Raw genomic sequence first — 24,519 nt, 5'->3', positions numbered from 1 at the left:
TTTAGTTTGGTTATAATATTTCATAGTATTTGAGTTTGTGTGTTCGCCCTGGAACACTAGGTTTATATATTAGCTGCTAAGCATAGGGGGCAGCACTGGGAAGGGTTATGTTTTGTTTTTTAACCAGGGCAAGTAAGGCAGCAGCAACCTTTGTTTTTTGCACCTGTTTTTTCTGCAAAGAATAAATCGCCAAAGACCAACAATGGTCAATTCACTTCCAATCAATTCATTTTCTTTCTGTTATTTCAGTCAGGATTTTAAGTATAAAACAAAGCAAAAGGACAAATGGCCACTGCACCTGCCCTACACACTCCAGACCCATTGGGGGCGATAATTCGCAGTGACGCGGTTCGCTTGCCACCATACAGCAGACCAGAAGAAAACGAAACTTGGAACGAGAAATCCCTCGGAACCACGGTGACACTGACAGGCCAGGGCCCGCTTGGACCCACTGGGACCCACTAGGGCAGGATGTCTCCCAGTGAAACCCACCACATCTGCCTGAAGAAACTGTGCTTCCAAGTCGTCAGGAGACATTTCGACTCCGCCAACATCCGGGCTGTACTTGGTGAGTGTTTCCGTCAATACTGGCAGCGTCACGTGGACATCACACAACAGCACAGATGCCAGGAAAGCAGTTCGGATTGTGTGTCAGTCGGCCAATAATCGCTGTCTTGGCGATCATCCAAGAGAAAAATACGTGTATCTTTCGTTCAAACGTTTTTCAAAAATAAAACAGAAAATGAAAAAAAAACAACGAAATAATCCCTTGTTTTCTCAACATTCTTTCCCAAAACCAAAATGGAAAAATGGAACGTTCCTATTTCCGATTCTGTGCACAAATGAAAATGAAAAGACGCTGTTTGGTTTATTTTTGTAGCTGGTAAATTGCGTCACGTTGTGTTCATTGATCGCACAACACAACACAAATTTGTTCAAATCAAGAAACACCGAGTAAACACAATGATATATTGAAAAATAAAGTTTCAGGTGCAAAAAGTGGTGCAAATTCTCAAAAGCGGCACTAAAGCAACAGCTGATACTGTCAAACTGATCACAACTAAAAAAAACAAACAAACAAACCGTACGATACGTATTTTGCGCATTTTTTCTTTCTTTCTTTCTTTTTTTTTCACTTAGAGACCACAACACCGGTGTTGCAGCCACCAGGTCTGTCTTGGGTTGATTTCAGGTTTAAACTGACAGCTCGCGCACAGGACTCGTGCTGTCCCATTGTAACAGCAGCTCTGTCCTGTCCAGATCTTCCAGCGCCTCTGATCCAGGATCTTCTCCCGCACCTGACTGTGTGCCAACTGGATGAGCTGCAGCCAGCTTTGAATGGGAGAGGTAAGGGGGGAAAAAAAAATCTATTTTGTATTTTTAAGGTGTTGGGGGGAGAAAAAAAAATCTTACTTTAACTTCATTTGCCTCAGGAATATCGACTCTCCCAGGATGGGTTGCAGTGTTTGTGGATATGCGCGGCCGTAAGCATGTAAATCTTAAATATAATTTTTTTTTTTTTTGAAAATTCATATCAACGTTTACAAGCAGAACACGGAGCTGACGCGTCATTTGTCCTTTTCACTTGAGGCCATGGCCTCCGGCACAGAAGCGGAGGCCAAGCACCAAGTGATGAAGACCCTCTTCCCCTCCGTCTTCTACGGCTTCACCGACGCCTTCATCAGGCGCAACATCTCCTACCTGAGAAGCCCGTCTTTCCTGAAGGCCGCGGCCAAATGCGTGCGCAAATTCACCGTCATGAAGGTGCCAAAGCCCCTGCGAGCCCTGACCGCCGAGCAGCGGCCTCTCCTCAAGATCCTGGAGGAGTTCATCCACAGCGTCGCCGTGTCCAGCTGCATCCGTCTGTCCGGGGAGGAGTCGCGGATCCCGCGCTACGTCCTCCACCGGCTGCTGGACCACGGCGTGGCCGAGGCCCTCAGCGTCCACGGGAAGTGTGCCTTCACGCTGGCCTGGCTCCTCTACGGCAGGGGGTCTCAGCCCAGCCACGCCGAGCTGAGGAACCTCAGGGAGAGACGGAAGTGGAGCGGCAGCGGCGAGGACGAGGTTCCGCGCAAACGCCTCAAGTTGGCCGACGAGTCGTCGTCGAAGGAGGAGAAGGAGGAGGAGCAGCGTGGAGAGTCGGACTTCTCTGTGCATCCACAGACCTTGTGTCGGATGTTCTCCCCCGGCGATGGCGCCTCCTCCTCGGCTTGTCTCAGGGGACGTATTGACTGTCTGGAGGTCATCGATTGTGGCGTCGACTGCCTCGGAGTTGTGTGCGTCTTCTTGCCCACATTCTTCAGCCTCCGCTCCCTCACACTCAGCACCTCTGGTAGGTTTCTAACGCCGGGTCATTCCAACACCGCTGCGTTGACGGTGCCAGAACTTTCTGTAGTTGCTTGTTTGGTGTGTGTGTGTGTGTGTGTGTGTGTGTGTGTGTGTGTGTGTGTGTGTGTGTGTGTGTGTGTGTGTGTGTGTGTGTGTGTGTGTGTGTGTGTGTGTGGGTGAAGTGCGTTTCTGATACTCTACTCCAGGGCTGGGCAAACTGTATCCAAATGCTATATTTTTTTTATCTCTCTTTTATGAATTCATTTTATGACCTGAAAAAAAAAACGATGACATGAAATGTTGAAACTTTTGCAAAAATAATGCGATATTCCCACGTTAATAACATGGAAATGATCACGTTAAATCGTGATTTTTTTTATTTTTTTTTTATTTTAGATTTATTTTGAGCATGTGCTAGCGACATACAAAAATACAAACAACAAGAAGAAAAAAAAACACAAAAGAGAGAAAACAGACAAACAAAGACAACACACAGTTGAAACAAAAGTAGCCCAACGCGCTCGGCAATGCAGCTGGAAGCAGCAATGGCTTAGCTGGCCCGACCCCCTCGCACCGGTCCAGCAGTTAGCAACCATTATGACAAAGTGCCAACATGGTGAAAAAAACACAATAAATAAAAAATAAACCAATAAGTCGTCATCGTCAAGTCCATGAATCACCTTAAACTACACCCTGCTTCGTCCCTATACCTTGTACATACCATGTGCTTGCACTGCTGTGTGAACTCGCTCATGCTTGAACCTTGTCTTAGCTCCCTCGACAGTCTGTTCCACACTTTCACGTCATAATGTGAAAAATCATCCCGTCAGCTTCAGCCGGCCCCATTAAAAAGGCTCAACGGGCCTCAATATGGCCCCCAGGGCCGTAGTTTGCCCGTAGCTGCTGTGAGCTTGTGTGTTTTGTGTCCCTGTGTTTGTGCCGCAGCACCCCTGACGGGTCTCGACGTGTCGACCTTGGCCCGGGCGCTGAGGCGGCTGTGTTCTCACTCCAGCGCCTCGCTGGCTCACCTCAACCTGTGTCTGCTGCCGCACGCCGGGCTCATCGAGCCCCTGCTGGCCGCCGCCCCCCGTGTGACCGACCTGCAGGTGGAGGTGGACCGGGGCTCTCGAGCGCCTCCCAGGGTTGCAGAGTCTGAGCCGGCAGGTGAGTGAAGCTGCATCCAAAGGGGTCAAACTACCGGTGTTAATTCTTTTTTTTCAGTGTTTTGCCAGAAGCTGACTTGCCTCTCTTCTCTTCAACAGAGTTGCGTCTGGAGAAATTGACCATGAATTTGGGACACGCCGAATCCGACCTGGACACGTTAACGTCGGTGCTGAGACGCTCGCCGCACCTCACGTCATTCAGCGTCACGGGACTGTGGTTGTCAGGGTTTACTTCTGTTGGTCGGCTCCTCACCGCCCTCGCCGGTAAAGCTCGTCGCCTCTCTCCTCTCGCCTTCAGAACCACTCGTAACACCAGTTGTATTTGGACCATTTCTCTCCTGTTGAGGCCCAGAAGGTGTAGTCCAGGCGTGACGGGTTGCCATGTAACTACTATATATCCTCATCTTTTAGAGTCCAATCCCCTCCTGGTGCATCTCAGCTTGGAGGACACGAACCTGTCTGACTGCCTCCCTCAGATCCTGCATCTTCTCAGGAGCTGCAGGCTAAAAGGTGAGAAGACCGGGAGCTGCGTCTCAATGCAGGGTCTGCATCCTTCGAACCGAGCGTCCTCCGTCTGAAGGAAGCGTCCTCCCAAGGACCCGGCCTCGAAGGACGGACCAAACCCCGCCTCCCCGGTAACCACACGGGACGGTCTAGCCTTCGGCGTATTTCCTGGTTGCATCACCGCCGTTCCCTCCTGCTGGCCAACCCCGGAAGTGATGTATTTTTATAGCATCAAGCTAACCATTGGTTCGCCAGCTAACGATGGCGTTGGATGATCAAATAAATAAAAACCCTACGTTAAAAACTGGATATTTGATGTGAAATTTAATACTCCAACAATCCAGTAGATGGCGCTAATTTCAGCTGACTTCCCAGGATCCCAGGATGCTTTGCAGCAGCACGCAAAGCATCCTGGGATACAGAAGGACGTGAAGGATAGTAGCGGTGCAGCCTTGGAAATGGGCTAAAACGAGGGCGCATTCCCAGTACGCATTTGGAGCGTCCTGAGGACTTTTGGGAAGTGGGAGGAGCCTTCGCGCAGTGCTGTGACGCAACTTCCTTTCAAGATGCGTACTTCAAGGATGCAGAGCCTGAATTGAGACACAGCGCTGGAGCTGCGTGTCCATGACTCCTAGAACTGTGGAAAACCTAAATATGGCCGTAAATAAACTGTCGTGGAAACGCAGCTCCTGACTTTAGGCAAACTCAACTATTGGTTCATTTTAGACCGTAACACAATTTCAAGTGTGTAAGTGTGGCATTGACTGAATCAGATCTGCTTTGAAATGTCGCCACTGAAGAAACAAAACTGTCACTGACTTCATTTACCTGCCAGAGGGTTCAAATGAGTTGGCAGCCGCCAACGTCGAAGCCTCTCGCAGCTCAAAGCGCATTAAAAAAAGGAAAAGTTGAAGCTCAGCCAGGTTGCTTGTAGGCGTTACCGACTCTGACTGCTGCTGATGATGATGATGACTATGTGCTGCAATGTGAACAAGTTTTGTCTTCCCGCTGCAGAGCTGCAGTTGAAAGACTGCCGCCTGCTGGAGAAGTGGAGCAATAAGGGGGAGAGCAATAAGGAGGAGAGCTTCCAGCAGCTGGTGGCTGCAGTGAAGGCAGCGACGAGCCTCCACACACTCGGCCTGGCACACAATCGCCTCGGTAAGCACACACACACACACACACACACACACACACACACACACACACACACACACACACACTTCCACTTTAATGAAGGTCCAGTCTGTCAAATCTGCCTTGTTTTTTTTTTTTTTTTTTTAATTTTTAATATTTGGTAAAAGCTGAATAAATCCCTCAATTCTTAAAAAAAACAAACGTCTTGTGCTGGTTCCCTCTAACTGTTGCCTGTCCTACCAGCCAAGAACGTGCGTGATCTGGTGGAGCTGTTCAGCGAAGGTTCTCCAACCTCATTGAGGCGATTGGACCTCAGGTCAGAACCGCAGCGTTATTATTCCCGACAGTGTATTAGCTCGCTGATTTCAACCAGCTGAGTCACGACTTTGTTTTTTGTTTTTTTTGTTTTGTTTTTTTGAACAGCTCTAACTTTATTCAGCCAGCCGACCTGTTGGACTTTGCCAAAGGGCTCCCGAAAGCTCGTCTTTCCCAGCAGCTGACCCTTGACCTCAGCAGAAACCCGTGGGATCGAGACCCCGACACGTGGAACGCGGCGGTGGAGGAGCTCTCGACCGTCTGCCACGTGCGGGTGGAAGGCTGGGCGTCCACCAACACCATGGCCGACTACATCAGTAACATGTGAGGGCAGCGGCGGCTGCAGCAGCAGATGATGACGAAGAAGAACATGTTGTGAACCACAGCAGTTTAGAGTCCAGGCCAAACTGTTGGACCTGGAGGCCAACATGGCTTTGAGAGAGAGAGAGAGAGAGAGAGAGAGTGAGAGAGAGACATTGAGACACTGAGGTTTGGCGTAAGAGTAATTTTATTAGACCGTCTTCTGTTACACTTCCAGAAGCTTCCCTTGAAAAGAGTGAGTGGCAGTGGAGGACACGTTGATACAACTGAAAAATCCCACGTTGAGGCAAAGTTGGCACAGGTTGCCGTCTCTCTTCTCTTCTCTCTTCCTTCTTTCTTCTTCTCTTCACGTTGAAGCAGCCGCGTCAGGATTGGCTGCAGGTTCGTTCGTTCGTCATTAGCGTTAGCGACACAGTAGAAAAAAAAAAACAAAAAACCCCAAACATTCAGATTGTGACTTTAATCGTACTGTTAGTGAACTTTTATTTTTATTTTTTTATTTTTCCAAAGCTAAATCAGGTCAACGTTATAACTTCACTTTGTTTTCATTTCTCATGAATGCCTGCATGCTGGACTGATGGTTTGTTTGTCGCGTCGACCTGCCACCTCCTCCTCCTTCGTATAATAAAGACAAATAATGAAACAAAAACAAAAAAAATGCACGTTCATACATACACACACAATTTAACCTGGTACGACTTTCTGCAAAGCTTCTGATTGGACTAAAATTCCTAATTGAGAATTCTTTTTCCCTTTTTTTGACATAAAACAGTTGAAAATGCAGGTTTGCAGAATGACTTCTTCTTGTTGCACTGCCCTGAAAGCAGTTGACACTTTTGCACAACCCCATCACACACAAAAAAAACTTTTTATGCTAATAATTGTCAGACTGCTCTGTCGTCTGTCATCTCTCTCTTGACCGACGCAAATAAAGTTAAATTTTCCATTTTTAAAATCCATAAAAGCAAAAACAAAATAAAAAACCTACATAATTTCTGTTGCGTCAGCTGCGTCGCTGCCTCTCCACAAAACCACTTTTTCAACAATAAAATATAGACGCACAGTTGTGGATACAGACACATCCATGTTGTATTTATGTATTTAAAAAAAAAGAAAAGCTTTCCAGTATGTACATCATGGACGTTTGAAATAAATTAACAAGTTTTGACATTTACGATGACCATCGTTCACTTTTGTTGTTTTTTTTTTGTTTGTTTTTTTACACCCTCTCTCTCTCTCTCTTTCTCCCTCCTTTGTTTCTTCATCTGTACAGTCTGTACATGTGTCAGTGTACATGTTACTTGAAGTTAAGAGTGTGTATGTCAGCACAAGGCACAAACATGTGTGACACTGAGCGGTTCTCTCGACACGAGGAGAGGGGTTTTTCAGCCTAAGATCCAGTGTGAGCCGAGTGTTGCTGGGACCTTAGAGGTGGAAGTCAGTGTTGGTGTCTGAGGACGAGTGCGCTGCAAGACTGCAACAGAAGCCGCCGCCCACGGCAGAGATGCACCATCGCAACAATTAAGACGCGTCCAAACCCCACCGTACATATATTTAAACTCATACATCCATGGACTCACTCACTCGCACACACACGGTACAATATATTAAAAGGCATTATGAAATATCCCCTAATAAATAAGAAATAAATTATATGAAAAATGAGTGGAAAAAAAAAACACACAAGTTCAGTGGTTTGTAGTGCAGTGAGCAGCAGGATGGCGACGGACACGGGACGAGACGACCGGCGTGACTGGAAACAACAGAGTGCACTGAGCAGCCAGTGAGGGTGGTAGAGACAGGTGGGGGTGGGGGGTGGGGGGAGTAGTGGGTCTATACTTCTTAAGCAAAGTCCATATAATGCCAACATGCTGTGACTGGGGCATCACGTCATTAGTATTAAAACTTGGCCGTTGCTCCAAGGTTCTGATGAAGACGCCGTCCATGAGGCGGCTTTGACACTTAGAAGAATTCCTGGGCGACATTCCGGACCGGAACTGTTAGTATTGTACAAGTGAGAGGAGGTCGTTGGGAGTCCCAGGAGAAGGTTTCGACCCCAGGCCACCCATGTCAAGCCATGTACTGCAGTGCACTTCACTTTACACTTTCTGCACTCATGGCTCGACAGACAGCGTCCTGCTGTGTGTGTGTGTGTGTGTGTGTGTGTGTGGCAACCCTTTGTATCTCCAGAGTGATGGAAGCTCATCATTCTGGACTTTAAAGTCACTGTTGTGGGGATGGTTTATAGCCAAATGACACAATAGTTCACTAGTTCACTGGAAGTGTAACTGAACCGCTGTTTGCTTTCCTTCCACTTCACAGACGACACTGCATTCTGCATATTTCCCAGTGGGTTTGACGCTCGCTAAAGTTTTGCCTGACATAGAACGAAGCGGCTGTTTGACTTCAGTGCAACGTTAAGCAGAGAAACACTCGCAGCTCAAACGATATTCAAACATTGGAGCATTGGAGTGTCTAAAACTCTCTGCCTCACACTGGGACCAAACAGTCACCTGCACTTTAACTTCTAATTATGTTACGTCTCCGAGTGGCATTTACTGTATATCAAAGAGGAACGGGTTACAAATAATATTAATCACGTAGAGAAGACATCAAAGTCCACGATTGCACTGAAACAGTCTGGGTGAAAACATCTCAGGCCGTTTGCTTTAAGGCTTAAACCTGACGGAAGAGGAAGTCCAAGTGGTGGAACCCCCATGATCTGTAAAGTCAGAATGTGACGACACATCTGGAATAATAATAACGAGTTCAGCATCTGGTGGTTCTTTCCTACATAACATTAAAAAAAAAAAAAAAGGTTGGGTAGCAGCCTTAGAGTCCGAGTACAGTGTGGGGAGTTAGTGTGACAGTCCGCTAGCTGGCAGGAACATCTGACCAGGGGAGAGGTTGGGGTCCCACTCAATGGCAGACAGTCTGGAGTCCTGGGCAGTCGTTGAGGCTTAAAGATAAAAATCTACTCTGGAATACTCTGAATTTAAATAAGCATTTCTACACATTTTATGTTACAGCCTCATTTGAAAAATCACACGTCATGTGGTCGCTGTCAAGTATTCACAGCCTTTGCTCAATGCTTTGTGGATGCACCTTTGGCAGCAATGAAGGTGATGCTGCTCACTCACTCACTCACCTGGCAGCCTTTCTTTCGGTGGTTTCACCCATTCAGCACCTCTCAAGCTCCATCAGCTGGGATGGAAACCGTTGGTGCACAGCCATGTTCGCATGACTCAAGAGATTCAACTCAATTCAATTCAATTCAATTCAATTCAATTCAATGGGGTTCAAGTCTGGGCTCTGGCTGGGCCACTCGAGGACGTTCAGTCGTCATCAAGAGGTGACTGTCCTCCTGGAAGGTTCTCCTCGCCCCACAGAGGAAGTCTGGAGGTGACCAAGTGACCATCAGGTTCTTGGTCACCTCCCTTGACGGAGGCCCTTCTCCCCTGGTTGTTAGGTGAGTTTAGATGGGTCTCTCTGGTAAGATGATGGGAGACCCCTGCGTTCATTGGAAGCTCCAAAACGCCTGGAGACGACACCGTCTCTGAGGTTTACAGACGAGATGACTTCCTGTTTGGTTCATGCTCTGACGTGCACTGTCAACTGTGGGACAGGTGTTTGCCTTTCCAAATCCTGTTCCTGTCAACTGAATTGACCGGAGGAGGCCTCCGATTAAGCTGAAGAGACATCTCAAGGACGATCAGTGGAAACAGGATGCAAGTAAGGACATTTTTGAGCATCATGGCAAAGGCTGTGAATACAGGAACGAGGCTGTAGCATAATAAATTGTGGAAGTATATTTCTATATGGGGTAAATGGTTTTTGGCATATGTGCAATGACACCCCTGCATCAAAATGCAAAAACTGTTCCCACCGTTCTAAGTACTGTGATGACAGGTGGGTATGGTGACTCCTAGGGAATGACTGGTTAACTGAAACCTATCCTATTTATCTTATGCAATTTGCTATTAAGACAAAGTTTGTCAAAAATGCGTACCGCCATTTCTTTTGGTCCTTCAAAACCGACGTATTCTCCTCTAGGTTGGTTCTGTTGTATATTCAACTACTGTATATCTTAGACTCTGGACATACTTACATATCAGCAGCTTCTTGAGAGTTGCCATCTGCTGCCAGTGAATCAGCAGGACCACTGGGACCACAGGTTAGGTCTCAGCAGGACCACTGGGACCACAGGTTAGGTTTCAGCAGGACCACTGGGACCACAGGTTAAGTTTCAGCAGGACCACTGGGACCACAGGTTAGGTTTCAGCAGGACCACTGGGACCACAGGTTAAGGTTCAGCAGGACCACTGGGACCACAGGTTAAGTTTCAGCAGGACCACTGGGACCACAGGTTAGGTTTCAGCAGGACCACTGGGACCACAGGTTAAGGTTTCAGCAGGACCACAGGTTAGGTTTCAGCAGGACCACTGGGACCACAGGTTCAGTGCCCAGTACCAGGATTTCACAGACGGCCCAGCAGACTGAGTGAAGTCTTTAGAATGCGACTCTAGTGCAAGGGAAGGCACACACAGTGCACTTCGCCTGAGACTCAACACTACACCAGTGCTGCCAGCGCCATCTGATCTTGGCCTGCCCATCGGCCTTTGAAACCTGCTGCCATTCATACGAGACTTCAAGGAATACACGCACCGACGAAACGTTTCACTGAAACAAAAACGGCCAAAAGGACACACGTGACAGTCGTCGTGAGTTCCACCAAAGTAAAGGAGTTGTAGAGGCAAGGTATTCATCCCTGTAGCAACAATGTCAATGTACCAAGTTCCAGTGTGAGTGACTCATGGAGGGTGTTAGCGATGGTGTGGTGGTGGTGGTGCACGGACACAGAGTATGGGGGAGTGTGAGGTGAAGGCTTGGGGCTATAGAATTCCATCCATGAAGCTGGTGTCCAGCCGCTGGATGAGCACCCGTATGAAGGACATCTCCTTGCGTGTGTTCTCAAAGATCACCCTGGGGTCATCGGACAGGCAGCGCAGGCAGTTGGGAGCCATGACCATGGCCAGGTTGTTTACATCCATCTTGGTGATGGCTACGTTAACAGGCTGTGCAAATACCTGCGGGACAACAAGCACACAGCAACCGAGCCGGTGTTAAGCGATTTTAGGAGGGTAACTTGAATCAGTGTCACTTTGCATACCTCTTGTTAGGGTTAGGGTTAGACTAATACCCTAATAACCTAGAGTTAAAGTCCCAGTGATTGGCACAAATCTGTCCTCCGCATTTGACCCATCGTCCCCTGGAGGACTGGTGGGCAGCAGCGGTACTGCACCCGGGAATCATTGGCTGATCCAACCCCCCAATTCCAACCCACAAGACACCAGAAACCCCCCCCCCAAAGGATGCGAAATTTGTCCCCCTGTCAAATCCTGTTACTGACAGGGACCGTCAGTAACAGGATTAAATGTCGACCTGGTGTGTGTCAGACACCCACATATATACATATACATATAGAGAGAATAGTAGGTAAGTGGTAAGAGTAGCAATCCAGACCTGAGGGATTGGGGTAAAGCGACATTGGACAATGTCGCCCATTCAATCAGATTGTCAAAGAGTGGCCATGTAATCACAGCTTGTGTCACACACTCGCTACCTTACCTGTAGGAAGCGGATGAGGTAGCAGAGCACCAGTTTGTTGATGTGCGGCAGACCCAGCACTACTTTGACAGCCGCCTCGGGGTTGTCGTAATATTTGATACACTCATCGTAGAACTCGTGGGGGATCAGCGGCTCCTCGAGCTCCCTGTACCACAGCTTGAGGAGAGAAGCTGGAGACAGGCAGACACAGTGACAGCAGTCAAACCAACAGGCCAGATAGGACGACAGTCTGGCAGGGAAATGCAGTGGTGGTGGTGGGGGGGGGGGTTCAGTCGCACGATCAGAGTTGTCTAGAGTGCCTTGGGTTGCTTGTGGCTGAAGAAGCTCTGCAGAGGTTCTGCACCACTTCATGACAATAACTGGGATGGGCGGTCCAGACGCTTAGCTCCACCAGTGTTTGTGTGTTGTGTACCTGGGATGTGTGGGTCCTCCAGTCCAGTGGGGATTTTCCACTGATCCACCTGCAACTTCAGGGCATTGACTTCATCGATGTCCCCTGGTACCCTGGGAGGCCGTGGTGGAGGGGAGGATAGGTTGACAACGTGTTGACATTTAAAACTTATTTCCACCACAAGCTCCATTTTAATTGAAATGCAGTAAAATTCTGCGTTTCTGCCAATCACATTGTGGCCTTCTTATTTGGATCTTTTGACTCGACGTCAAGATAGATTCTTTCTCTTCCTCTCACCTGAAGATCCCCTCTGTCTGATCTCCATTCAGACCCAGAACCTCTTCAGACAGGCGGGTTTGCACCCAGGGAAGCTGGTTGTCTGGATATCGTTCCTTCTGGAGCTCCATCACCTCCTCCAAGGACGAACCAAACATTGAGGGAGTGAAGATTGCATTCTTGGCGTGCTGGATCTCCTCCAGACAAGGTTTCTGTAGACCCTGGTGACGAGAGAGACAAGACACACACATGAAGCAGCAGTTACCATGAGCAACGCCTCAGGAGCAGGTTCAGCACAGGTTCAATATATATATATATACATATATATATATATACATACATATACATATATGTATATATATACATAAATGTATATGTACGTGTGTATATATACATATATATATATATATATATACATACATATACACACATGTATATATACGCACACACACACACACACACATATATATATATATACATATACATATATATACACATATATGTATGTATATGTATATACATACATATATATACATATATATGTGTGTATATATACATATATGTATATATTATATATATGTACATATATATATATATATGTACACACACACACATATATGTATATATATATATATATATATACACATATATGTGTGTGTGTGTGTGTGTGTGTGTGTGTGTGTGTGTGTGTGTGTGTGTGTTAAGAAATGTCCCAACCACTAACCTTCTTGGCTCCAGTCAGCGCAGCTTTTGTCAGTTTCCTGTAGCAGTACTTAGCATAGCAACTAATGGCCACTCCTGCAGCAAATGAATAAAAATATTATTAACCAACATATAGTTCATCTCTGACAGATAGGATAAGGTGAGGTGAGCAAATCCTGAGTCATTGATATTGTCGTATAAAAATCTGCACTTTTTTTCAAATGACAAACGCGGGACACCGTAACATTTACAAAAATGAGCATTTTCCACCTTTAGTGTCATTGAGAGGGTCCATGTGTCGGCAGATGTAACCCTCCAAGTAGCTGTGAAAGTGTGGAGTCGGGGGGAAGAAAGCCAGGCAGATGGCCATCAACTCCCAGCCTCGCTCCAGACTGTCGTAGCGGAAATTCTCTGTAGTTTGACGACACAATTGAATGTAAAGCTCGTCACGCAGGCCCTGGTTACTCCATCCGCGCACCACCACCTGCCAAAGACGGAGAGCTGGTCGGACAACAGTCTTTCTCCTTTGGTTCTAAACACCATGCGGACCGACCACATGATCACGGCCGCGATGAAAATGGACCGCGTGCAGCACGGTGTTTTCCAGCAAACTACCACCGCACAAAATCGTTTTGCCGTCGAGCATTTTAGCCCAGCGTGCACATAACAATCAAAGGAACCAATTAAGAAATACTTTCTGTGACCAAAAATGATGAATTATGATGAATTAATAAACATTTAGGATTATTTTGAAGATCATGAGAGAACGCAGCCAGGACGTGAAGTCTTTGTTGCAAGTTAGCAACGGTGCTGCAAAATGCCGTGCTGCAGTTGGTCAACGAGCGCAGTGAGCAGTCCACAGACCTCCAGGGCCACAGCGAAGGGGTCGACCTTGGAGCGCCGATCCCCCATGTAGGTCTGGATGAGTTTGAAGATCTCCACAGCTTCTCTTTTCACTATCCGATCTGTGGTCACGATCATGGGCTTCTTGATGGGCTCGCTGCTCCAGGCCAGCATGTTGGCGATGGACACCTTCCTTCTGAACAGACCCTTAGACCGCATGCAGTGAACAGAGAGAGGGAGAGAGAGAGAGAGAGAGAGAGAGAGAGAGAGGACAAGAGAAAGGTAGCTCAAATGCAACCGCTGTTCGTTACATTTTTTATTTTAGATGTAAATAAAAAGTTGTATTTTGAAAAGCTTGTTTAATAGTTTTCTTGTTGCAGTTTTGCATGAGTCATTCATTCATTCATTCATTCATTCGTTGGTACATTTTCATTTACTTCATAGTACCTGTGTGTGTTTGTTGAAGTGCTTGGACGCCCAGTTTTCAATGTCCGTCTCTGACGATGGTTTCCTCAGGTTGAAGATCTGGAAAATGCCACAGCTGGCACTTGGCATCATGTTCCTGACATTCCGGCTGCCGTCAAACTGGACGCAGGCTCCCAGGTCTTCCGACTAACAAATCAAGGATATAAAAAAATGGAGTGAAAAGAGAGGGGAGGAAAAAAATGACAAATGTGCTCAAACAAAACACACCGTCTTTCTATTTTAAACAGAGAATGAAGCTTTTATTTTAAAGAGACCTGCAGCTGCCGGACAGTAGGGCGGTTCAGTTGGGTGAGCCAGATTAAAGAGCTTAACGTGCTGCATGTGACCCTGGGGCGGCAATCATTGGCTGATCCAAACCCCCCGATTCCAACCCCCAATACTGAGCGCTAGGGCTGTGCGATCAATCGATTTTAAATCGAAATCAGATTTTTTTTAGTCGTAACGATGTTAAATAGAGGAAAATCGATTTTCCTCTTTCATGCTTCCGGGTTGGCGCCTCTTGGCTATAGCAGTGCCCCCCCCCCCCCCCCCCCCGCCCTGCCCCCCTGTTAACTGGCTAGCTATGTTTACTGGCATCTGCACTAGCTAGCTAGCCACAGCAGCTGTTCAAACCAGGAAGTGATTCTGTTTGCTTCCCTCACCACTACCTGCAAAATTATTTTCACAAAGTCGCATACAACACGCACTTGTCCCGTTTTTGTAGCATATTTAACGAGATTTCCGCCCCGCCCCCCCCAAAAAAACAAATCGAAATCGAAAATCGAATTTTCAGAGAAAAAGAAAAATCTGGATTTTATTTTTGACCAAAATGGCCCTGCCCTACTGAGCGCCAAGTACAAATGACCCAAACTCCATGCTGGCATGCTGACACCAGTGTGGCGGTGTGCAAGCGCACCTGTGAGGGGTGCAGGTAAGGTTCAGGGGAGGCCAGGTTGGTCTGGACAGAGAGACTCTTCTCCAGCAGAGCCTGAGGGAACCCCAGGCGATCAAAGGTGCTGCGCTTCCAGTGGTGGCCGTCGCTCTGGGCCAGCGCCTCGTCCTCACTGAAGGCCCTCACCACCGGGCCCGGCAACGGCATCGGAACAGCACCGTCGCTCTCGTAGCCGTCCTTAGTTGGAGTGGCGACGCCTCCCGGGCCCGAATCCCAACTGCTCCTCTGCTTCATCACCTGCTGGGCCTCCCTGGCCAGCCGGGCCTGGGCCTGCATGGCTTCGGACGCGGTGCCGATCAGCTGCGCCTCCACCCCCCCGCAGCGTGCCAGCTCCTGGGGCAGAGACGGCTTGCGGCTCTTGCGCTTGCGCGTGTCTCCGGGAGAAAGAGGCCCGAGGCCTCCGGTGGAGGAGGACGAGAGGGTGCGGCTCTGGCTGGACGTCCAGGAGATGGTGTCCTCGTACAGCAACCTCTGGCCCGCCTCACCGCCGTCTCCGCAGTAGTCGAGCAGCAGACGCGGGTCCCGGATGAGAGACTGGCTGTGCTGCAAGGTGAAGGAGCCGCCGTACGAGCCGCTGTAGCTGCCCGAGGTGCCGTAGCGCAGCAGGCGGTCGGCCGTCTTGAAGCGAGGGCTGGAGGACGCCTGCTCCACGTACACCAGCTGCTTGACGTACTCCTTCCCCACCGGACTGTACTCCAGGCTCTGGGTCTTCTCGTGACACTTCTGCCTGGTCAGGACCAGCTGGCCGTAGGGCGACTGGCCCTGCTTGGGGGAGTGGTACAGGGGGACCGCGGACTTGCCGACGGGCGACTTGTCGGTGCCGTAGAGAGAGGAGGAGTCCGAGAGGTGCATGTCGGTGGGGGGCTCCTCGTAGATGGGGGGGGACTGGTAATCCGACGGCGGCTCCTCGTACAGGGGCGGCTCGTAGGCGTAGCGCGGCGAGGGCGGCTGGGAGTCTGCGGAGGAGCGGCGGAGCGAACCCGTCATGCCCAACTCGGCCCGCTTCAGGAAGGGGGACTGGCGGCGGTCGGCGTAGAGGGCGTGCGAGCTGTCGGGCTCGGCGGGCAGGTTTCCTCCAGAGGAGTGGCGGCTTCTCGAGGTGGTTCCTCCTCCGCCAGGAACACAGGGTGTGGGAGAATCGCAGGGGGAGTAACCGTTGCCCTGGTGAGCCAGGAAGCTGGGCTCCCGGTCTGTGACCTTGATGAGCATCCGTTCCTTCGTACCAGTGTTCCATCTGAAGGGAGAAACCCTGAGAGAGGAGAAGAGAGGAGGAGGGAAGAGGAAGAGGAGAGAGGAGGAGAAGAGAAGAGAAGAGAAGAGGAGAGGAGAGGAGAGGAGAGAAGGTAAGAGGAGAGGAGAGGAGAGAAGAAGAGAAGGAAGGAGAAGAGAAGAGGAGAGGAGAGAAGAGGAGAGGAGAGGAGAGGAGAGAAGAGGAAGAGGAAGAGGAGAGGAGAGAAGAGGAGAGGAAGAGGAGAGAAGAGAGAAGAGAGGAGAGAAGAGAGGAGAAGAGGAAGAGGAAAGGAGAGGAAAGGAGAGGAAAGGAGAGAAGGTTGCATTCATTGAGGTTGCCGCCCAACAATCCACATTGTATGAGGAGCAGTGAGCAATATGAGGAAAGCAGCCATTTCCTTTCTTCATGGAGTCAAAGATCCACCAATAGTTTTTCTATTCATCTCTGTCCATCAGTTTGCTCTGGAGGGATTCGCTGGTTCTCTCTCTGCTAATGCAAAGAGCTTTGAGACGCCTTTGGATGCAATATTTTTCTGTTTGTCTAAATCAAAAAAAACTCTAATGTCCATTTTGTCTAATGTGTCTAATTTTGAATAAAGATGTCCATAAAGTAGCAGGAGCAGCTTTCCTTCAGTAGCCAATAGCAGTTGCTTCACCAGCCACCACATGCTGCAGGCTGCAATCTTCCGGTTTCATCAGAACCTCAAGATGGTGCTGACCATGAAATCAATCTCTTAGCTTCTCAAGGAGTGTTGGCAAACCACAACGCCAATGACCCAATGACTCTGTCCTTCTTTATTAACAGCCAATGCTTTGAGCAGGCAGTATTTTTCTCTTCTTTTTTTTTTGCCACACCACCGCAACAAATTCATCTTGTTGAAGAGCTGCTGTCCATTTCCATGAGTGCCCCCCAGTAAAGCCTATGCAAAGGAAACGCTGCACTCGCCTTCTGAAAGCACGTCCACCTTGTAAATCTGTTTATGGGTTCCGGCCTTGTGACGACCACAACAGCGTTGGAACCAAAGAATACCAACCTACTCAAGACTGCTACTGGCTGTACTCACACAGGCAACTGACACACACTTACAACTTAGGAACTAACAGGATAGGCTGACATTTGGGTTCAATTTGTAAGATTCTTTTTAAGATTTTTCTATCTATCTATCTATCTATCTATCCATCCATCCATCCATCCATCTACCAATATATCTATCTATCTATCCATCTATCCATCTATCCATCTATCCATCCATCTACCTATCCATTCATCTACCTATCCATCCATCTATCTATCTACCTACCTATCTATCTACCTACCTATCTATCTACCTACCTACCTATCTATCTAATTGCCCTCTGTCTGGGCCAGTTTTGCATGGTTCAGACCCACAGTGCAGATGAGGGTTCAGTCCTACCTGTCTGCTTCCTCTCTGCCGCTCTGCTTGTCAGAGAGCTCCTGGTCCAGAGAGGAGGAGACGCTTCCCTCTCGGCTGACCCCGCTGTTGCGGCCTGGGCTGTCGTCCGCGGACGCCCTCCCTCCTCCCGCACCTGCAGCGCCGGGGACGCTGACGTCAGTCTGTTGCTTCAGCGTCTGCAGCTTGGCCAGCGGGATGATGTCACAGGCCTGAGGCCGGTGCCAGACTGTTCGCTGGGTGGAGGCGTTGTAGTAGTAAAAGCGCGAGGTGTTTGGGTCGAAGAGCTCCCACCACTGATTGTCACCCGTTCGCTTGATGCAAACATCTTGAGGAGGATCCCACACACACTCGCCCGTCAGCAGGTTGGCGTACATGCGCTCTTGCGTCCTTGGCTCGATGATTTCCACCCACTCCAACCTGGAGGGAAAGAATTTGACAGTAGACAAGTTAGGGCTTTCGATTTCGATTTTTTTTTTTTTTGGGGGGGGGGGGGGGCGGAAATCTCGTTAAATATGCTACAAAAAACGGGACAAGTGCGTGTTGTATGCGACTTCAGAAAAATAATTTAGCAGGTAGTGGAATCACTTCCTGGTTTGAACAGCTGCTGTGGCTAGCTAGTGCAGATGCCAGTAAACAAAAACATAGGTAGCCAGTTAACAGCTTCTCCGGGAGGGGGGGGGTCACAAGTTAAGGCATTGTAATTATCACTCGTTCCTGATCACAGTATAATACAATGTTACAAGAGTAATACACACACACACACACACACACACACACACACACACACACACACACACACACACACACACACACACGATGCAACTTGCTACTATTATTTGTCAAATTTGCTGATCTTGTTCATAACTGTGTTAGCAAGGAGGCAGATACTCGGCTTGTGTTCTTGAAAGACCCAACAGATGTGTGAGAGGTCAGTTTGGACCATGTGAAGGCTCCGCAGCTACCCTGCACTTCATTAGACCAGAACAAGTCACTCCTCCACCCACAGGGGGCCATTTAGCAGGATGACTCTCAGAGGGAAATGGTTTGGATTTCATCGCTGAATACAGTGACACCTGCTGGACTAAACGATGATTTCAGTTTGAGTTGTTTCATTTGCTGCGTCTCAATTCAGGCTCTGCATCCTTGAAATACGCATTTTGAAAGGAAGTTGCGTCACAGCACTGCGCGAAGGCTCCTCCCAATTCCCAGAAGTCCTCAGGATGCTCCAAATGCGTACTGGGAATGCGCCCTCGTTTTAGCCGATTTCCAAGGCTGCACCGCTACTATCCTTCACCTCCTTCTGTATCCCAGGATGCTTTGCGTGCTGCTGCAAAGCATCCTGGGATCCTGGGAAGTCAGCTGAAATTAGCGCCATCTACTGGCAAAGACACGACATATAAATGTAAGTATTGAAGTTTCACATAAAGGATTTTATTTATTTGAACATCCAACGCCATCGTTAGCTGGCGAACCAATGGTTAGCTTGATGCTATAAAAACGTCACTTCCGGGATTGGCCAGCAGGAGGGAACGGCGGTGACGCAACCAGGAAATACGCCGAAGGCTAGACCGTCCCGTGTGGTTACCGGGGAGGCGGGGTTTGGTCTGTCCTTCTAGGCCGGGTCCTTGGGAGGACGCTTCCTTCAGAATGAGGACACTGTTTGAAGGCTGCAGACCCTGAATCGAGACACAGCCCTCGTCTAGACGGCTTGTTGAATATTTGAACATGACAGAAGACCCACGGCCTCACTTCTTAAATATACATTCAAAGAGGGAATTCACCTCTATTTTTTGCTGTTTCTCAAAGTGCACAGCCCTCTCTTTCCAAGAAACTTTGAAAAAAAAACTGAAAGATTATTTTTGCAGCGCAACGACAGATTTCTGTGCAAATCAGTTGTGGAACTGCCAGCTTTGCGATATTTCTCCCCCCTCATATTGATCTCCTTCCAACGGCCTTGCTGGCTCTTCAGCCCGACCATCCAACACCAAGCAGGCAAATCCAGGTCCCGGGACCTCTGCTTCTTTCTGAATTCAAGAATGTTTTTTGCTAAATCACCAAACAGATACATTTCAAAGCATGCAAGTATTATATAAATACATTCATCCATCAATGTTGTGATGAGTTTCGTCAGCCTTTGCTTGTCAAATAGTGGAGACTAAGCAGTCAAAGGGAGGGATTGAGAGCGGAGATAGTGGGATTAATTGGTTGAAGCGCTGCCCCAGTTTAGCAGGCCACCCTCCCTGCCAAAGACAAACTCTGTATGCGCAGTCAAATGCACAGGATTTACTCTGCAAGCCCTTCACGTATTTTCCACGCTGACAACAGAGGGGCACACTGACAACAAACATGAGGCCTCTAATGCACTGAATAGAGCATCTCTATTATCTCTATAGGAGTGAATCCTATAAGAAGCCCATTGAACAGGTTTTGCCAACATGGTCCAGCAATATTATATCTAATGATGAAATACATTTTAGGGTTTACTATGTAGATGTAAATGGTATGATGACAATAACAATGCTAATTCAAAATTTTTTTTGCTAAGATAGTGTTCTGAAGAGCAGTGTGCCGACCTGATCCACAAGCACAAAGTTAACTACCAAACATGTACACTGCTTAAAACTCCTACGAAAACTTTACAGATCAACACTTTTTTTTTTTTTGGTTTATTTGCATACAACTCTCTCAGGTGCAGATCAGAACAAACACGCTGTAACAGGCCTGCATTTTCTTTGACCTTGGCCTGACTCAGTCTGAAATCATTTTAAATACCAAAGAGACTTTTTACAGGCAAAAACATGGATGCATTGTAGCCAACTGTTACAGTGGAGAGCAGGTTGAAAACAAGGCCCTCAAGACAGAGACACTCTGCACAGGTCCATGGGGATGCTAACCTACCTGCTAACCTAAATACCAAAATCTGCAGACAAAGCATTAACACATAGCTAAAAAAAAAGAAAAAAAAAGTGATGTTCCAAAAACTGACTATCAATCCAGGGACAGTAACACCGAGAGGGAAACTCACCACTGTGTGGGATGCAACGATGCCTCACCTCTCTACATGGAAAGTTATTCCTTGTGGTGACAGATCAACCCTAACCCTAAACAACCTGTCACCACATGTGCAAAAACCACTGTATGCATACTACAGGTACTACCCAGAAGATTAGAATATCCTGAAAAGGTTGCTGTATTTCTGCAATTCAACTTAAAGTTTGTGGCTTTGTGGTTTTAATAAGCTGAAAATCTTAATCAGCAAAGTTACAACAAGGAGCTGCTTGAGATGTGAATTTGCGTGGAATGGCTCAATAAAATGTGTTGCTTTCATCTTTTATGTTAAATTGCCAAAATAAAACAACTTTTACTGGATATTCTCATTTTTCGGGTAGCCCCTGTACATGTATGTATGCATCCTTCCCAAGTGTCGGACCAACAGGCTCAAGAGCTCCTTTGTCCATCATGCCATCACACTCTACAACTCCTCACGGGGGGGTGGGGGGGGTCATACAAATGGACGCTCTTCCTGTGCTGCAAAAACCGACAACAACAAAGCCATATCCAGTATTTTTAATATCTATTTATATTATTCAATTCTTCTTTTACCATATATTAGTAATTATTTACTATTTTTCTACCTGTGTGCCGCTATTTTTTATCTGTGTGCTTTAATCTCTTCTGTCTGTGTGCTGCTTCACTTCATTGCTGCTGGAAGTTTTAATTTCCCTGAGGGAGTCATCCCAAGGGGATCAATAAAGTCTGTCTATGTCTACGTCTATGTCTATGTCTACGTATGCAGCACCACCACGGCTCCGACACATGCGGGACACTTTCAGGCCATTGCCAAAAATCCCAGAACCCCACGATGACGTCCAGTTAGATTAGCGCGTCGTCACAGCGGATGTGGACGTTGAGGGTTGCACCTTGTCCCAATGATAAACATCTAGCACAGCGCTCACAGCACAGACTGCCAAAGATTACAGACTAAATTCAGTGAAAGAGCCGATCCACCGAGAACTGCCAAGGAGCGTGAAAAGACCTGCGTGCTCATTGGTCTTTCAGAGACGATCTCGGAATAGAAGCTGGATTCATATTCGAAGGCAGGAAGGAAGGAAGCTCCTCGTTCCAGACTCCGTGACTGAGGAGGACGTCGTAAAACAGCCTACACACATCAGGACATCAAGGCACAGAGAATACGCAACACTTTGCAAGAGAAAGTGTTGATTGGACGCATATGAACGATGACATCCAGCAAGCGTGTAGATGGAATCAAGATGCAACTCCAAAAAGAAGCTCTCAAACCACACACAACTACCGTCCCAGCCCCAGCAATGCCTTAGCTTCCGACCTGCTTGATGCACATCAATTCTCACTGACCGTGGACGGATATCATTTCCTCCTGATTTGCCGATACCTGCGTCCAAACCAACCACGCAGTCGGCCAAAACACGCAAGCAGAACATGTCTCTATTTGGACAGCCTGATGAAGTGCTGACAGAAATGGACCACAGTACACTGGGCAGTCATTCTAGAAGAAGCCTCTCAATAAAGTTAATCCCCCCCCAAAAAAAAAATCCTGTCGAAATGATGTTTGGCAGACCAGCGCCAACATCACTGTTGCCGAGTCGAGGAGACCCAGGCAAGGAACCCGTAAACTGCATCCACTGTGTCTTCAAAGACACATATTTTGCTGTAACACCTTTGTTCATTTCCAATTGACATTAACGCACATGGGTTCTACATATCCCATGATGATGATTTTTCTTTTTTCTCCTCCCTTGGGGCAGGTCACCAAAACACTCCATCCATCTGCTGCTCCTGCTCTGGCCACCTCTGTTGGAAGCCATCGTGGCCCCAACAGTCAAACAGTTTGCACACCGCAGCACCAGAAGCAGAGCCGAGCAGCACCTTGGTGTCTACTGGGCTGGATAGACAGCAAGAGGTGGCAGAGATCTACTGGGATATGCAGGAAACACTATCACATGCCTGAATAAAGTCACAGCGAACGTTACATGAATGAAAATAATAACATTGTGAGAGTAAGATGCCCTTGATTACAGTGACATTTTTGCACAAGCCATTATTTAAAATACTTTTTTTTTTTTAATTTTTACAAGAGATAGAAGTTCTTGTGTACGCACAACAAAATGTAATGGCCTGAGGGGCCTCCAGTTGTTCTGAAACATTTTGCTATGCAGGAGATGCAAGTCATTTCCTCCTGTTTCAGAGGAAGTGATTCCTTTAAAACTTCAAAGTCATCATTTTCAAGTGATGCAAGCAATGTCTCATTCCCATCATTAAATTCAAAGGAGATTCAAGTTTTTCTTTTTTTATGTATGTTTGTATTTTAACATATTTCATTGCTTATTTTATAGTTATGTCATTTATCTTTCATAATTCTTTTGCTTTTAAGGAAACACAGCACATTTTCTTCAATTATTTTAAAATCACAAAGATTTGCACTTCTTTCATTAGAAAAAAAGAATATTAGTTTTAATAGTTAGTAGCATCTTACAGTTCAAACCTTGTTGGTGAATAAGAGAGTGAGTATGTATCTTTTTTTCTTTTTTTTTAAAAAAAGAAGAAAAGTAAATAATAATCACTGTTCATTTATCATTAGACATAAACTATTTGATTGATGGTGATGTGATGTGAGGTCACATTAGCCACTTGTAGTAAAAATGACTACTGAGTTGAAGGTGACTGACTGGATTATTTTCTCGAAACGAAGAAGAAGGAAAAAAGTCCAGTGTCCTAAAACTGAGCATTTTCGAGGTTGTTTCTGAGTGAAAGTTGGTTTTTATTACCCCCCCCCCCCCCTCCCCCCGCGATTATGCACGGTGCTTAAATGATTGTGTTGGAAAAGGTAACAGGACTCCTTTCACCAATACGAGGTCCCTCCATCCATCACGAGGATGAGCGATGCTTGGTGACGGGGATTCGATGGTGAACCTCCCTCCCCAGCACGCGGACCACCACGGTGCTTCTAGCAGCCACTGTCCTGCTAACTAGCTTGCGAGCAATCGTGCAGGTTAGACGCATTTCAGCAAAGACATGGCAGTTTATACCGACAGGTGCAGGTGCATCATCATCATCACCACCACCACCACCACCACCACCACCACCATCATCACCATCACCATCATCATCATGGAGCCTCCCGTGCACAAGCTCCCTCTTACCTTGGGAAAAAAATAAATATCCTATCATTATAACACCGAGTGGACACACAGCCACCAAGAAGACGAAGAACAGGAAGCCCGTCCGAGTCCCTGTTGACGGGTTTAAGACGACGGTGATCATTTTGGTGTGGACGTGATTGGGCGGAAAGCTAAGCTAAGCGAGCGAGCTGCTGCTGCTGCTAGCCTCTCGGCTGTGGCGGCTACCTCCTCCTCCTCCTCCTCCTCCCTCTGCTGGAGGATGAAGCATCGAGTCAAAGAGGCAACGCTTCCAAATACACCGAACACACTTCACTCACCTCTCGGCCATTTTCCTCCTTCTCTTCCAATTAAAATCCCTTTAGAATAAATCCCACACCCGCGTCTCCCATGTTGCCCAAATTACGATCGCCGCAACGAGTGACTCCTCTTTGAACACGGCGTGTTAGTTGCCGGTAATGACGGCCATCGCGTCCGATTGAAACCTTCAAAATAAAAGGCTCGGAGAAAAAGAAATTAGATTTGTACAGTATTGCCCTTGCAATTAACTGGGTTGAAGGTGACTGACTGGAATATTTTCTTGAAACCAAGAAGAAGAAATAAGTCCAGTTACCTAAAACACAGCATTGTGGAGGTTACTTCTGAGTGAAAACTTTGTTTTTATTCCCTCCATTTTGGTCATAAGGAATAAGTGGAT

General features: G+C 47.5%; 2 protein-coding genes across 2 annotated transcripts; one reads left to right on the top strand and one right to left on the bottom strand.

Moving 5' to 3' along the window:
- Window positions 1-418: 418 nt before the first annotated feature.
- Window positions 419-6,939, top strand: lrrc41 (leucine rich repeat containing 41). Its single transcript, XM_076045481.1, has 10 exons — window positions 419-568; window positions 1,261-1,347; window positions 1,434-1,492; window positions 1,591-2,332; window positions 3,274-3,492; window positions 3,591-3,755; window positions 3,903-4,001; window positions 5,010-5,153; window positions 5,373-5,445; window positions 5,553-6,939. The coding sequence occupies exons 1-10, from the start codon at window positions 472-474 to the stop codon at window positions 5,770-5,772; spliced, it is 1,905 nt and encodes a 634-aa protein (XP_075901596.1). The 5' UTR covers window positions 419-471; the 3' UTR covers window positions 5,773-6,939.
- Window positions 6,940-10,201: 3,262 nt separating this feature from the next.
- On the bottom strand, window positions 10,202-24,256 carry arhgap39 (Rho GTPase activating protein 39). The gene is made up of 11 exons (XM_076045537.1): window positions 24,143-24,256; window positions 17,668-18,084; window positions 14,987-16,271; window positions 14,053-14,217; window positions 13,627-13,812; window positions 13,033-13,246; window positions 12,785-12,858; window positions 12,082-12,281; window positions 11,806-11,897; window positions 11,394-11,563; window positions 10,202-10,852 (listed from the first exon to the last, which is right to left on the bottom strand). Exons 1-11 carry the CDS (start codon window positions 24,151-24,153, stop codon window positions 10,658-10,660), a joined length of 3,009 nt encoding a protein of 1,002 aa, XP_075901652.1. The 5' UTR covers window positions 24,154-24,256; the 3' UTR covers window positions 10,202-10,657.
- Between the last annotated feature and the right edge of the window lie 263 nt (window positions 24,257-24,519).

This window comes from Nelusetta ayraudi, unplaced genomic scaffold, assembly GCF_046127955.1.
Source record: "Nelusetta ayraudi isolate G7.1 ecotype Tasmania unplaced genomic scaffold, CSIRO-AGI_Nayr_v1 ptg000084l, whole genome shotgun sequence".
Classification (NCBI taxonomy): domain Eukaryota; kingdom Metazoa; phylum Chordata; class Actinopteri; order Tetraodontiformes; family Monacanthidae; genus Nelusetta; species Nelusetta ayraudi.
The sequence above is the reverse complement of the archived record's forward strand: the minus strand, read 5'-3'. Positions and strand labels throughout refer to the sequence as shown.